Source organism: Tupaia chinensis, unplaced genomic scaffold (genome assembly GCF_000334495.1).
Source record: "Tupaia chinensis unplaced genomic scaffold, TupChi_1.0 Scaffold000048_1, whole genome shotgun sequence".
In the NCBI taxonomy this organism is placed as follows: domain Eukaryota; kingdom Metazoa; phylum Chordata; class Mammalia; order Scandentia; family Tupaiidae; genus Tupaia; species Tupaia belangeri.
The window spans coordinates 4,163,710-4,180,427 of record NW_006159506.1 but is presented as its reverse complement, the minus strand read 5'-3'; the positions used below and the strand labels follow the sequence as shown (position 1 = coordinate 4,180,427).

Genomic DNA, 16,718 nt, shown 5'->3' with positions numbered 1-16,718 from the left:
TTTTAGGAAAGTTTCCATAAACAAGGTTAAAAAGCTGCAATTTTATGAATAAATTGGGTCTTAGTGACACTAATGAGAGCAATAGACTATTCTCTCTATACAGATAGCATTAGAGACATTCAAAATATTGTTTAGACTTTTTATTCATATTTATTGATGAATGTCCATTATTCTCAGGTGGGTCAGAAATAACATATACACAATACCATATACATTTTCATCCATTTCCTGCCATTTGTGTGTGCACAAACATCAAATTAAATGATATCAAATTGAAGTTATTGGATAATATTGGGTGAGAGAAAAGAAAGACAAATATAAAAATATGAGCAATTAGTACATCTTGGAGAAGGATATACAAATTCATGGTACTTTGCTGTCAACTTTGTGGGTTTGAGTTTTTTTTTAATAAAAAGCTATGAAAGTCTATTGAAGTACATGTTATTATATGGTGATAGTTGTAAATCTGAATTTCTTTTAATAATACAACTATTCAATATGTCTGAAAATTTTGTATTTTTAAATTATTTCATTGAAATGTAATTAAAAGAAAAAGCACATTCCACCTGTCCATAAAGCCTTAGGCATTATTGTTTATAGAAATAGGTCACCTATTATGCCACAGGTTCTGATGATGGCCAATGAAACACAGTCATTTACAAAGTCCTCTGCCCTGTGTCCTACATTTGCAGCAATTCATTGCTTGGTGAGTGGCAGAAGCTATTATGTTTGGTTCACATCTGAATGTGGGTCATTTACAGAAACCTAGTATGTGACATTTCTTTTAAAGCTAAAAAGGACAAGTGTGAACATTTAGCTAGTATACTCTTTTATGGGTGATGGAAAGTATAGAATCTATAACTTGAAATAGCTTGAAATGCTATTATAATATATATTCATTTACATATATATGTATATATATGAGGAAGAATAAAATATAATTGCTTATTTCTAACTCCAAAGTTTAATCGAGTTTGGTGGTATGACTTTACACATATAGTTGTCAGTGTGGTTATGATGAATGTTGGAAAACTACTTACCTACTGGTATAATTATATCAGAATGATGCAGGGATAGCTCTGAATAGGCAGAGCATAAGTCAAACTTTTTTCGTGCCATTAGCCTATGCTTGCTGAAATTTAGTCTTGTTTTGTTCACATATTAAAATCCACATATTCTTTTTTTAAAAGATATTTTTGCTATACAGCATGTGCACTCACCAGAGAGACAGAGAGAGAGATGGAGACACAAAAAATGAGAAATCACGGATTGGTCACAATACAATCCTTTCCCCTCCATTCTCCTCTCAGGATTTTGGGCACACATGCACACGCACCAAGCCTGAGTTTTAAGCCGCCAGGTCTGGTACTCAAACCATGGTCAACTACATAGGAGTCCAGCAATGTAATCATTATGACACCTACCGGTCCCCAAATCCACATATTCTTTGAATTGTTGAATACTTTACATGAGGTATATGACATCATAGTATTGATATGTATGAAGACAGCGTTTGTTTGTTTTCTGGAAAATCTTGAGTACTCAGAATTCAGTTTAATAGTAATTGAAATTCAAATAGTACTGGTTTGAAATAATACTAAGTAAAAGAAAATGGAAATATAAAGGAGGAACAAAGAAGACAAAGAGAATGAAAAAGGAAACAGAATTGTAGAAAAACAAACAAAAATTACAAAATAAAAAGTGTGCATACTGTAAAAAGCAATCAGGAATCACTGTCCCGCCTCAAAAAAACTTCAGACATTCCTTTCATTGGTTTCTAGTTATAATGTCAATATCATTCAGTGTGTAGTCTCAAGTTTTAAAGGTAACAATTATTTTTCATTCACTCCTTATTAATTTAACCACCCAGTTGACAAATATCCACATATATCTACTAGAAGACAAGTCTGGGAATAGTAGGATGGTATGTATGACCAGTAGGGAGGGACACAGTGAGGGTTCTAGGAAGTGGGCAGGGAGGAGTTGACACAGTGATAAGGGAGAGCACAGAGAATGCAGGAGTGTGGTGGGCTAAAGGCAAGGCCCAGCTCCAGAGAATCCATGTTGTAAGGGGTAACAGGAAGGTAATACAAGGGTTTTAAGACAAGAAGTTATGCATACTTTCTTTAGATTAACCATTATTCTGGATGAAAAGAGGAGAGCAGATTGAAAGGAATAAAGGAATGTAAGGAGGTTAGATGGAAGGAAAATGTTGGAAAAAATCAAAGGAGGGATTAGGGCATATCAGACAAGGAAAGTTGTTGCATGACTAGAACTAGATGAACGAATTTAAGAGCTAAAGAATTTCCAAAATCTGGAGATGGTGTATGTGATGGGTGACGAAAAATCCAAAGACAGCTCTCAGATGTCTTTTGTTCCCTCCCTCTGTCCCTCTGTCTCTCCTTCCAACTTCTCTGTACCTTCTTCAACACGTGTTATTTTCTGTTCTTTTGACAGTAGCTATCCTAATAGGTGTGAAGTAATATCACACTATGGTTTTTATGTGCATTTCCTTAATAATTGATGAAATTAAGCATCTTTCCATTTGTTATGGGCCATTTCTATATCTTCTTTAGAGAAATGTCTATTTAAGTCCTTTGCCAATTTTTTCATAGGGGTATTTGTTTTTCTTTTTCTTATTGAGTTAGAGAAGTTCCTTACATTTTCTAAATGTTAATCTTTTATCTTATAAATAACTTTCAATTATTTCTCCCACTCTATAGGTTGTCTTCTTTATTTTTATTCCCTTTGAAGATCGGAAGTTTTATTTACTTATCTTTTAAGTTACTTTCTTTCTTCCATAACTGAGAGAAAGAAAAAGAATAAGAGAGACAGAGAAACAGACATGCCCAACAGGTTCTGACAGCACAGCCCACCCTCCAGCCCCAGCCAGACTAAGATCATGAGGATGTGCATACAAGGAATACTGAAGACATAAATCTGGAACTCTTCTGTGTGAGTCAACTTCACAGTGCATTGTGTTTTACTGCTGTGCCACCATCTGCCCACAATGAGCAGATGTTTTAGGTTTGATGTAGTCCAATTTTGTCTGTTTTGTATTTTGTTGTCGGTGCTTTTAATGTCATCTCCAAGAAATCATTGCCAAGATCAGTGTTATGAAGTGTTAAAGCCCTCTAAATATTCTTCATAAGCCAGTTTATATGATAATATTATAAGATTTTTTGAACCTATAGTTGGAGATTATGGGTTTATTGTGAAAGTTAATAATATAGCAACTAGGGTTAGGATTTAAGTCTTTCTGAGGGTCTCAAGGACCAGATTTACCATCTTCTATTGATATTCCTTTGAGAGTACTTATTCATTGGATTATATTAGGTTATTAGGAAAGTCATAATTTATTTTTCTATATTTTTCTATGCAGGAATGTGTCATGACTTTCCCAATGACACAATAAGGAGGGACCTGTCTTAGGATCCATATCAGAAAACCAAAAGAGCAAGGTACCAAAACACTACAGCAGCTCTTTCCCAAATCAAACTCAGCATCATTAATAAGATAATAGCTACTGGAAAACCGCAGTGCTGATAAGAGGTCCTGGTCTCATGACCTCTTATCAGCACTTAATATCATTGGCAAAAAAAGGCTACTGCCCCAACACTGAACCCAACTTTTGTCACTGGGCAGTTTCAGAATAACAATTCATTTTCAAGTATGACCAAGATTATTAGAAATTCATCTGCAGTTTTCAACATCTATGCATGTCTTACATGAACGTACTTAACAAGTCATTAAAGAGAAAAGATCACTTGGAGAGGGAGGCAGAGAATGGGGCCTGAGAACAAGATTTGGAAATACCAAGTTAGAGTAGGCAATCATCAAGAAAGGAGTCAAGATTATTCTGCATATATGATACAATTATCATTTCCTTGAGCCAATTATTTTAATTTTTTGCATACACAGACTTTTTGCATTCTCCTTTCTACGTGCATCCTTTCAAATTATTGGACCTTATTCCATATTGCATTGTATAATTATAAAGTTGACTGCTGCCAAAACAATCAAACTAAAAACCCATCCTTGTCACTTTGTTAAGTCCAATTAACACACATGAAAGCTGCATGTATACCTTCTCACACTTCATTCCACTCCAGAAAAAGTTCAGAGCAAAATACACTTAAAGATAAGTATTATTTGAACATGTAGCCTATAAGTTTATTGGAAAGAAAAGGTGTGCCTTCATCATATAAGAAAATGCATTCATTTATTTATTCTCATTTTTAATTAAAAAATGTTTGCTATGGTCTATTGTATTCCAGGCACTTTTCAGAGACATAAAGAATGAATTATAGAGTCAACAATTCTATTCTCAGTCCCTAGTTCAGGAATTTCATGCTATTGAGCCACAAAATGTCTTTCCATTCTTATTTGACTCCTTATGTAACATTAGAATACATGGTGCACATTGTCTCACATAGCATAGTTATGCACATGTGATCCTCCTTGGCTTGGGGCAGCAAACCAAAATAGATTTTTTTTGGTTTTTTGGGGTTTTTTTTGGTTTGGTAATTTGCTCAGCTGTTTAAGTGATAAGGACAGTGGAAATCCTCAGGCAGGGTTTTAGAGTTGATATGCATTGTTAACAAAGAAAAGTGGGGACTGGCACTGGCCCATGCAAATTAACTAGCTATCAGATGCAAGTGCTTACCTGAAAGTAGAAAGGTAAGCTTCTCATCTCGATGACCTAAAAGAAACTCAAGCCAAAGATTTGGATGGTGTCAACCAGACAATCTGTGCCTTGTCACTTCATTCAGGTACACATACCATCTTGACACGCTCTTGCCATTGGCAAAATGCACATGTCCCACTTCTCATGTGCTTGACATAAAAATAGAAGCTCCAGTGGACGACTTTAGTTTCTTTTACCCAAGAGGTATTGGAAGCAAAAGCAATTTAACCAAAGTCAATTCATCAAATGGCCAATTAATTATTTAGTTTAACTGACCAGGTCTTAGGTTATCTTTATGAGAAAACAAGCACCAAGTCAGGGAATATTCAGTTTATCCCTGACTCAGCTTCTTTCAGTTTCAGGTAGGAAACACTGGGATAAAAACAGTACTTTATCTGCTAAAGAAAAGAAGGAAGGGGAGTCAGTCTATGGCATGACTCCAAATGCCCGGACTAGGAACCTTAATGTTCAAGGAGGAGAGGGAAATACCAAGTAATCTGAAGCCACAGAAAAAGCCAATCTGGGGCCAGCATGTTGCGTGGTGGTTAAGGCACTGGATACTCTCACATGGCCGACCACAGTTCGAGTCAACCTGATAACTTGCTTTTTCACCTCTCTCTCTTTCTCTCTCTCTCTGTGTCTTTCTTTGGTCAAATTAAAATGAATGAATGAATAAATAAAATTTTTAAAATAATTATTTTTTAAAAAGCCAATCTTTTACATAGGTTGATTGCTATGCAAGCACATCATAATAGACATAGTTCATTTCTGTCTATCAGGAAATAGAGTGCCCATAAATTAGGTGAAAACTTCAGAAGGTAAAGATTGTTTAGCTTCCTATTAACTACATACATTTTAGGATTTTTTTCTCTACAAGGTAAATAATATTTTGCCTTCACTAAAGAACCTTAGTAAAGGAGATTGATTCAGAAAGTGAAAAATCTTTGATTATCTCATCCATATTCCCAAGACAATGAATATGCTCATAATATTCTCATCAAAATCTGTCTTTAAATTATTTTAATCTAAATTAATTTTCCTAAGTAATAAATGACAGCAGCTAAAACGTATAAGGCTATTTGGAATTATTAAGTCAATGATTAAGAAGAAATAAGAACCCCCCCAAAACTAATTAACTCGACTAGCAGTCTTTTAGATTTGTGTACAGCTTCCAGAAATATAAAAAGGCTTAAACAAATCTGACATTGAAATTGTGATTTTATTTTTTGTTTCTCGCATAGTATATAGAAATATGTAAACAGTCTGGAGATATTCTGTACTATTCAGATAAAAGATTTAGAGTTAAAGGATCCATATGACATCAATGGAGGTTTTAACTAGGAGGAACTCAGCAAGGCCAAACATGCTGAGAGTGGCCAGCTGCCCCATGGCTTCTTCTGTTCATCACATTGGACACATACAATGATTAATTAAAATGACTAACAATAAAAGCCCAATAAGATAGAAATGGCAAAACAGTTAGTACAAAAGGACTTCCAAAGACTCGTGGGAAGCCAGCCCTATAGTGCAGTGGTTAAGCACTACACAGGAAGCCACATGGCTCACCAAGGTTTAAGTCCTGGCCTCAGTGACTTAAAAAATGCACTGCGCATGTGAACACATCCTCAGGACCCTGACAGGATGGCAATTTGAAGGAAACAGCATTGTGGTATGCCCAGGCCCTCTTGAAAGGTTTTTTTCTCTCTCTTTCTCTCTCTTTCTCTGTCATGCAAATGCATGCCCCTCCTGATACAAAACAAAACAAAACAAAACAAGAAGGTTCATGAAAAAATGGAATTAAAGTACAAGTTTATTTTGATACAAAAAGTTTTTGAAATCCACACATGGCTTTTCCATAACATGTTGCACCCTATAGCAAAATCTTTAAAAAAAAAAAAAAAAGAAAGAAAGAAAGAAAAAAAGAAAAAGATGAGATTCCATTTCTTCTATTAGATAAAAAAAAAAAAACCTTGACATAGGACATGAGCATAATTTGATCAGTCTTCTCATGTACTGCTGTGTAAGTATAAATCCATATTATTTTCCTAGAAAACAATTTTACAATTATGATCAAGTGTCTTAGAAACATCATACCTTCTGAACCAATATCTCCAGGTCTCTACCCTTTCTTCAAATATGATTTAAAATGTGGAAAAGGTCCTATGCCTTCAGAGGTCCGTTAGGATTATTTATAAGATGCATCAGAACAATATGTGAAATCACCTCCTGCCCAGTAATGAAGACATATTTCACTATTATATACTGCTTTTACAATGAAAAGAGTACATAGGCATTAACTGTTCATGAAGTTAGTAAAGAGTGAAAAAATGTATCACTTAATACAATATTTAAAATAAACTTTTGAAGTGAAGTTATTATGGTCTATAACTTCAACTTTGTAAAAAAAAAAAAAATACACATGGGAAAACAACTGAAATAAATTTACCAAAAGTTTAACACTGCTTTGTTCAGACGATAAGATACTGGTTTTTTTCAAATGTATTTTTTGATTCTTTTCTGTACTTTTAACTTTTTTCTCTAATAATGGGTGCTTCCTAGAATAAGAAAAATGTCATTAAAAAGATCTTTAAAAAAATTTTTTCAGCAGGCCTGTGTACTCTCCAGGTAGAGACAAAGAAAGACAGATAAAGAAAAAGAGAGAGAACACTGTCCAAGAGATGGTTGTAGCACAATCCCTTCTCCTCCATTTTTCTATCCTATCAGGGTTTTTATAAGCATGCACACATGCCTGGTAGGTTTTTAAGCTGCTCGGCTGAGCTTTGAGTTGCAGTTGGCTTTGTGGGATCCAGTTCTTTAACTGAGAGTAAGGCTGATCTGAGAGTAATATTTAAAAAAAAATAGTTATTTTATTTATCTTTTTTTTAAATTTGCTACAGGGCACATGCACTCCCCAGAGAGAGATAGAGAGAGAAAGGGAGAGAAGAGGGAAAGTGAGAAAGCAAGCTACCACATCCGGGACTCAAACTGTAGTTGGCTATGTAGGAGTCCAGTGCTATAGCCACCAAGCCATCTGCTGGTCTCAGAAAATAATACATTTTTAAACCTATAAAACTATTTCCAAATAATTATCCAGATGTAGAACCTCCATGCACATGGCCCCAGTCCATTGTCCAACAGAACTATGGGGAGTAAAACATTTTCTAGTACAAACTCTTCTGCAAGAAACTTCTCAGACTCTCGAAGGCATGAGTACCAACCAAACCCAGTGGGATCCAATCCCAAGCTTGCCCATCCAGACCCCATAGTGTAAAGCTTCTGCTGTCTGGAAGCAGATAAAATTCTCTGTTAACAATCAGCATGCCAGACTCAGATCTCCTGTAGACTACCAGAATGCCTGCCATGAAATCACTATATGCTAGAAACATTGATCCAAAAGTCCAGAAAGACTCAGAGTTGTCAATTCAGTATTTTGATTAAGGTTGCTAACCTAAATCAGTCAACATGCACAAGTCCACACTGGCATTTTTCACTAAGAGGAGTTCTTGTGTCTCTTTGACTATTGCGATACCAGAGCTAAACTCCACATCGTTGACCCAATCTATCTGCTGTGGTAGGACTTGTTGTGTAGGAGAACTAGCTAGTACAGAGAAAGATGCTTTGCAAACAGCAGTAAGGAAAGTTTCAGCTGACACTGCAGTGTATTTATTCATAAAGAAAACATAGATATTTTCCCTGTGGGAGACTATTATAACTCTATCATTATCCAAAGGGATCTTAAGAGCATCTGCCTATAAAATGCAAGAAAACCCTGCTTAGGATAAGGAAGCATGCCTCGTTCTGACAGGATAAGTTAAGCTTGGAAGTTAATGAGGGGCTCGGTTGAGAGAATGAACAGAACTTGTGTATTTCCCCCTGAAACTTTCCAGCCTCATTTGCTATAATGTCCAGACACTCCATCTATTTTTGCTTCTTTCCTTAATCATTTCACCATCTATTTCAGAACTTTCTTCTCTTCCTACCTGTACATTCTCAAGGGATAATCTTTCTGTTCTATTTTAGAGCAAACACCAATTTGTTTTAGGTAGTAATAGCTTAAATCCTAATTATCTGCTCTATACATCCTATGCCTAACTTTTTATTCTTTACAAACATCTAAATAACAAACATGTCAGCCTCAGGTAGTAAATAGTATCGTTGTAAACAATCATTTTATTTGAAGTAAGAAGAGTTGTGTTGGTGTGAAAATAAATAATATGTAACATTTTCTGATCATCTTTTTACGCTATGGAAGTTTAAACTATATAACGTATTATTTTACTTATTTAACTTCTCTGTGAAACCCTAGTCATTTTAAATCATGGAGTGATCACATAGAGCCTCCTATAATATCGACACATATGTTATTTTTATCATATCATACACACAAACATACCTAAACTCAAGCAAATGAACATCCTTGCCTAGGGCCCCATGACAAGTAAGTGGTCAGATGAAAACTGAATGATCAGGGAAGATTTCTTCCCTTCTCCAAGAAAGTAAGGGCTCTGGAAAGATGACATACAGTGCTTATGACATGTCAAAATATAAACCAAGCCTTGCCTAAACAACACACATCCCCTGGAGAATTAGGCAATTTTACTACAGCTATGTGAGTGACCTAAGGGCCGCATCAGAGAAGGATCAGTCTACAGAAGGAAGACTTGGGAAGTGAGTTCACCTCCCATTTCATACAAAATAATGACTATCATATGTGATATCTCTCTGCTTCACTCCACAAGCCTCCAAGCATCTGCATTCATCTTTGCCTCTTTTTTTTTATCATGTCAAGAGACAAGACTTTTCCCCTAAGTCCAAGGTTTGTCTTCGCTTATGTTCTTCAGAGACCTCGCTCAATCAGTTATCCCTTGTTGGCTGGGGTGTTTTAATATTTCTTTTTCTTCTAGAATTTTCATCCCTGCCTAGAAATATATTCAAACCACACCTCTTTTTTTAAAAGGAAAGCATTCTCCTTTTTAAAGTTTGCTAGAGAGAGTATGTACTCAATGGAGAGAGGCAGAGGGAGAGAGAGAAAGTGAGAATGCAACTTCCATAGGGGATGGTCATACCACAATCCTTTCTGCTCCATTTCTTCTTCCTGTGGAGATTTTGAGCACACATGCACACACACACACACACACACACACACACACACACACACACAGCTGACATGCTTTTCTATCTGGCAGGACTAGGACTTGAACCACGCAGTTGGCAATGAGAGTTCCAGCCACCTGAACCACTATGGCAGAGGTTGGCCCTAAAAACACTCTTAAAAATAAATTTTTCAAGCCACTTTCCATTTACAGTGTAACTCTGCGAAGAAGAAAAAAAAATCTGGTAAGTAAGTATTGACTCTCATCCTTCGCTCGCTACTCCATGGCAATTTAGTCTCCACCTGGCAAGGCAATGAAACTTAAGACTTCAACCACACAAATCCATAGTTTATATTGATTTTGCTTAACCTGGTCCATGGCCTATTTATCTATCCAATTTCTTAGGATATGGTTTCTCTTGGCCATATCAAAACTATCGCAAGGTCAGCATGAAAGGAAAGGAAAGGAAATTTAACTCATTACCTCCCAGACATGCCCTCTGTCTAATCTTGGTCTGAAAATTCTGTAGCTTTTCCCCCATTTGACCAGCTTCAAAAGAGATTATACACAATGCCATCCTCTCCTTCACCTTCTAATTACAGTTAGCGTAGAAGTTCTATTTTGTCCCTTGACTACTCCAATTATCAGGCTAGCCAGTTAGCATGTTGGTTAAGGGAACAGGATTCCACATGTTTGAATGCATGATGTGAGGCCTGGACCTGGCATTTTGAAAATCACACCAGGTGTGTGTGCAGGTATGCCTGAAACCGCAAGAGAAGAAAGGATTGTGACACAATCATTTCCCTGGGAAGTGATTTCTCACTTTTTCACTCTATCTCTCTATGGTAAGTACATGTGCCCTATAGCAAACTGATATCTATAGTATCTATAATATATGTAATTTCAATTTTCCATTTCTCATGTCGTTCTCATCATTTAAAGCTCTCACTATCCCTTGCCTAGATTATTGAATGGCTAACTAGATTTTCCTGCTTCTATCCTGACCCTTCTTAAATCTACCTTGTCTTCTACTATCTGAGTGATTTTTTTTCCTAAAAGTTAAAGTTATCTTAAATCTGTCCATTAAAATAAATGCAAGCTTAGCCTAGCTGCAATAGCATGCATCTTCAGTCCCAGTGACCCTGGAGACTGAGGCAGGAGAACTACAGTAGAACAAGACCCTATCCAAAAAAAAAAAAGAAAAAAAAAAAAAAAGCAAATTCTGGCTCTGCGGCATGATATATCCAAGTCTTTTATCATCATCATCTAATCATGACTATGACTATATTTCCAACTTTATCTTAGTCAATTTCCATTTCCCATATCTATTCCCCAGCCACGTCAAATTGCATTTGATTTGCCAAATATATCATACTTTCTCAAGACCATATGATTTTATGTATTTTCTCTTTGCTTGTAAATATGCTTGCCTCTGTTTTTTTCTTCCAGTTAAATTATATTAAAACTTCAAAAATTACACAGCTAGTACATCCCCACTGAAGTCTTTGGCTACTGCCCTACCTTCCTCCAGACTTGTGTTGGTTTTTGTTTTCTATGTCACACAAACTTCCTATGTTGTTTTGTTTCTAGTACTTTTTTTTTCTATGAAATTTTTGCTATAGGGCATGTGCACTTGCCAGAGATAGACAGAGAGACAGAAAGCAATAAATCAGCCCCCCCCAAGTCACCCCCCCAAAAAGTGAGAAATCACCCTCCCAGGCCACACCACAATCCCTTCTCCTCCATTTGCATCTTGGGATTTTGGGTATGCATGCACACACACCTGATGTTGGTTTTAAGCCACCAGGTCCAGGACTTGAACCATAGACGACTATGTGGAAGTCCAGCAATATAACCATTATGCCATTTGCTGGTCCCTCTAGTACTTAGTACTTTCATTTAAAACTGTGGTAAGAACATGAGATTGACCCTCTTAACATTTTTTTTAATTGCCATGAGATACACATGCTCCCCAGAGAGATATATAAAGAGAGGTAGGAGAGGGACAGTGAGAAAGCATCCTGCAATGGGATGTGATCATTCTGCAATCCCTTCTTCCTTTCTCTATCCTTTTAGGATTTGAGGCATACATGCATATGTACCCGAATTATTTTTCCAGCTACAAGGACTGGACTTTAAACCATAGTCAGCCATGTGGGATATGGCTCCCTTAACTACTAGGCTGCAAGGTCAACCCCCTTAATTTCTTACGTGCATAACACAGTATCGTTAGCTGTACACACAATGTTGTACACAAGATCTCTAGAATTTAATCATCTTTCATAACTTAAAACCTTATACCTGTTGAACAGCAACTTCCTATTTCTCTATCCCTTCAGTCCTTGAAATCACCATACTGTTCTGATTCTGGGAGTTTAACTGTCTTAGATATCTCAAATAAGTGGAATCACACAGTGTTTGTCACTATGTGACTGGTTTATTTCATTTAGTATAATGTTTTCAGGGTTCAGCAACATTATCACATATTACAGAATTTCCTTTTTTTATGATGCGATAATATTTCATTGGATAGATGTACCATTATCCATTCACCCTGGATATATAGATTATTTTCACACCTGGACTGTTATAAATAATACTGCCATACACATGGCAGTGCTGATATCTGCTTAAAATTTTGATTCTATATTTTATATTTTTTAATAAGTACCCAGAAGTGTAATCATTGGATTATATTATAAAGCTGAAGTAATTAAAATAGTATGGTACTGGCATAAAAACAGACATAGATCAATTGAATCAAACACGGAACCCAGTAATAAATCCATACTATTCATCAAGGGTGCCAAAAATACATAATGGGGCAAGTATAGTCTCTTCAAAAAATGATGCTGGAACAACTGGATCTCCACGTGCAAAAGAAATGAAGTCAAATCTTTATTATATACCACACATAAGAATCAACTTGAAATAAATTAAACACTGACATGAAAGACCTGAAACTACTAGGTTGTTGGAAAAGTCATGACATATTTTCTATGTTTTTCTATGCCAAAATGAGTCCTGAGTTTTCTAACAACCCAATATAAAACTAGAAGGAAACACAGGGTAAAAAGCTTCCTGACATTGGTCTCAGCAATGATCTTATGATATGACACAGATGGCGCATGGAACAGAAGCAAAATGGACAAGTTGGACGACATCAAACCGAAAAGCTTCTGCAAAGCAAAGCAATCAACAGAGGAACACATCTTACTAGAACTTGTTAGACTGCCTTGTATTTGTTACTATTTTTTTCTTCCTTCAGCCGCACTCTCTACTTGCCAGATTGATGGCCTGGAAAACAAACCCTGTAAAACTTCTGAACCAATGTGAATGATGATTCTTCTTTGGTGATTTTGGCAGGGGTGGGGTGTGTGGGAAAAACTGGTTTGGAAGGAGGAGAACATGGATTTTAGATAAGCTTCTCAGGAAATTCCCAGAATGTCATTGGATATCAAGAAATTACTTCTTGTTTGCTGTTGGTCCCTGGTTTGGAGAACCAACTTGGAGTCACAGCAAAATTGGCTCTTTCTTTCATGAGGAAGACATTTTCCTAAAAGTCAAATAATTTTTTGACTGGTCTTCCTGACTGGTAGACAAGGAAATTTCTACTTTAGCAATGCAGAGATGCTTCTGACTTTTCTTTAGCCACATTCTCATAACCTATCTGTAGAACAAGAAGACTAGAGCTTAAAGACTCTGAAGAACAAAACAATTAAAATGCCTTACCTGAGATAATACAGATATAAAATCAAAGAAGAAATGATGAACAGGAGGGTGTAAAGTAGCACTGTGATCACCACACCAAGAATTCCTGGTTGTTTGGTCCTTATGAATATCCAGTAGAGTTTTGCTGCATCAGCTACAGGAGTCTCCTCACTATGGGTAAGTCGCTGACAAAAGAAAATAAAAATTATAAAACCTTAAGAATCAAGCTGGTGCCAGAGCCTGGAGCTTGAGGTTATTACACCTCACACAGCTGAACTAGTGGTTTGAAAAACATCTATGTGCTTGCATATGCCCAAATCACAACAAATGGAGGAGAAAGGATTGCAGTGAGACCACACCCCATTGGGGACTCCTTTCTCTCTCTCTCTCTCTCTCTCTCTCTCTCTGGAGAGTTCACACAGCCTCTAGCAATTAAAAACAATACAAACAAAATTTTTAAAATGAGAGTGGAAACATTGATCACCATGTTCAATGAATTTAAATACACAAACATTGTATGACACTATAACTTGCTTTTAAATTAAATCTTCTATGTATTGAAAATTGCCAGATCTTCAGTTGCACAAAGGACAAGGAAAGAAGGCTGGATTTTGCATGCTTGATTTGACAGGTTTTTCTCGTTTTTTCCTCTAAACCTTTCAATGCATGTGTTCCACATGCAATGCATAAAATAAAAGTCATGTTTTATTTATATACTATTAACTTCTGAATTTAATGAGCACAAGATACGAAGAAATTAAGTTGATGGTGGAAAGATTCCTTTCTTTCTGAAGCAGATTTGATAGGAATTTAATTTCTGTTATGCATAAAAGAGATGGCTTATTTTAGAAACGTATAAAAAAGTTATCAGGCTATTGAATGCCATCCTGAAAACCAAAGTTTACATTAGGTTAATTTAATACTATGCAGGGAAAGACATACTCAATATTAGATTCAAAATATATACAAGACAATGAGGTCTTTCAAAGCAAGCATAAATTGCTATAGACCTACTGTCTTATCATACAGCATCTTTGACCTTTGGAGTTTATAAAATATGAATGTTCTTTAATTATGACTCTCATAATATCAAGTGGAAATAATATGCAATGTAAATGTGAAGCATTGTATCTTTTCTCCAATGCCAGAGAGAGGGAAGAATGTTTTTAGTTTTTTTCCAGGTAATGTATAAATATAGCTAAAAAGACACTCTTTAAATCAGTTTATCCACATCACTTACTTAGAGATGAAAACAAAAGCCTACCCAGGCTAATTTGAAATTTCCTTATACCAAAATACATTTTAGTATAATTACAGTATTATACATAATTGCTTATATACTTAAGCAAAGATTGCTTACATACTTAAGCAATGACTGGAATTCAGATATTCCAACTCTCAACTACTGCTTCTTTGACAACTACCACCCCAAAACCTTTATTTTCATACTCTGTAGTTAAGTACTCTATCTTGAAAAAAATATTGACTACTATGACTTTAGATAGTAGATTAGAAAATTTGTCACGCATGTCTTCTACTCAAGACATGTTTCTGCTGTTTTTTGAATGGTAAAGAAATAGACATGAAGGGACAGCAGGTGGCATAGTGGTTGTGGCACTACACTTATATGTGGCCAACTGTGGTTTGAGTCCCGGAACTGAGAACTTGAAACTCACACTGGGTACATGTCCAGAATCCTGAGAGAATGGAGGAGAAGGGAATGTCGTGTGGCCATTCCCCTTGGGGGATGATTTCTCACTTTCTCTTTCTCTGTCTCTCTCCATGTCTCTGGCAAGTGCCTATACCCTATAGCAAAACTCTCTCTTTAAAAAAAAAAGGGGGGGGGAAAGGAAAAATAGCAACACAAAATAGACATGGGTGCATATATTTTCAAGAATTATTTACTGAATGGCAATGTTTGCATTCTCCCCTTATTTGATTTTTGCTCTTGTGTGTCATTCATATCTCACCATCTGTTTGAAGAACAAAGTTATATTTACTCTGTATCTTTTAAATCTTGTGCAGGATGCATAGCCAATAAATACATGTTGACTGATTAAAATATTAAGAAGAAAATCTTTCCTTTTTATCCCCATGAAGGCTCAGAGATGGAAAGAATCCATGAACTTATGAAATAATTGATCATAGTACCATTTCTGAGGCCAAAGGTGGTAGTTGGTTGCACTGTCAAACACGGAGCCAGCAAATGGAAAGACGGGCAAAGCAACACTTGCAATATCACCAGCCACTCAGCACTTTATCCCCACACCATTCCAACTGCCATCTCCTTTCAAGTTGCCATGAACGAAATGAATCCAGAAGAGAAAATACCAGTAAAATTAGTTAGCATCTCTCTGGGATGGCTGACCTGGATCAAACACAGACAATCCTCAGCTTTATCTGCTAAAAGGGAGTGCTGAAGGACCTGGAGGTATGAACTCCTGCAACCCGAGTCTCATGAGTGACAGTCAATCTATGATAACTGTGATCCCATGTGGAAGAGTAGTTCTCAAACTTTAATGAGAATCAGAATCACCTGGGAGGCTTGCTAAACTGCACCTTGCGGGGCCCCTTCCCAGAGTTTATGACTCAATAGATTTGGTTCAGGCCCATGATCTGGCATTTCTGTTATGTTCCCAGGTGATGTTAAGGCTATTGGTCCAGGGACCACACTTTGAGAACCATGGCTTTAGATCAGTACTTCTCAAACTTCAAGATACTGTCAAATCACCTGAAGACAATGTTCAAATGCAAATTTTAAATGGATTAGAAACCATGTCCAAATGCATTTCTTTGGGTTTCCAGAAGATTCCAACACTTCTGCTCTGTAGATTACACACACCCTTAGAGATTTTCAAAAGATAACAAGGCAGATGTCATCTGTAATGAAACAGAATGGATTCTAACTGGAGAATCAGTCACTTGTACAAATTTGGAACAAACCTTTGGCTTTTCTCCCCATGTGGAGAGAGAGATGTATGTTCTACTCACTATTAGAATCTGAGTCAGCCTCCAACAGATTTCAGAGCTCTGTACTGGGCCTGAGGTAGCCATGCTGGAAACTATTCTCCTATAGATTACATCAGAGGTCCCAGAGTAAATCCCATCTGCTCATTTTGTCAGCTGCCTTATAAACATGGACCAGTTGGCTTTTAATCTACCCAAGGAACCTTACTGGAATAAGGAAAGGCATCCCAGAAGGGCTGTGGATGTTCCTGCTGCGCCAG

At 36.5% G+C, this 16,718-nt stretch overlaps 1 protein-coding gene across 1 annotated transcript in view; it reads right to left on the bottom strand.

Moving 5' to 3' along the window:
- LOC102470636 (uncharacterized) overlaps positions 1-16,718 on the bottom strand; it is a 291,660-nt gene that overhangs the window by 76,825 nt on the left and 198,117 nt on the right. Inside the window, exon 16 of the mRNA XM_006141250.2 lies at positions 13,513-13,676. Coding sequence (XP_006141312.2) covers positions 13,513-13,676 — 164 coding nt within the window. The remainder of the gene's footprint in view (positions 1-13,512; positions 13,677-16,718) is intronic.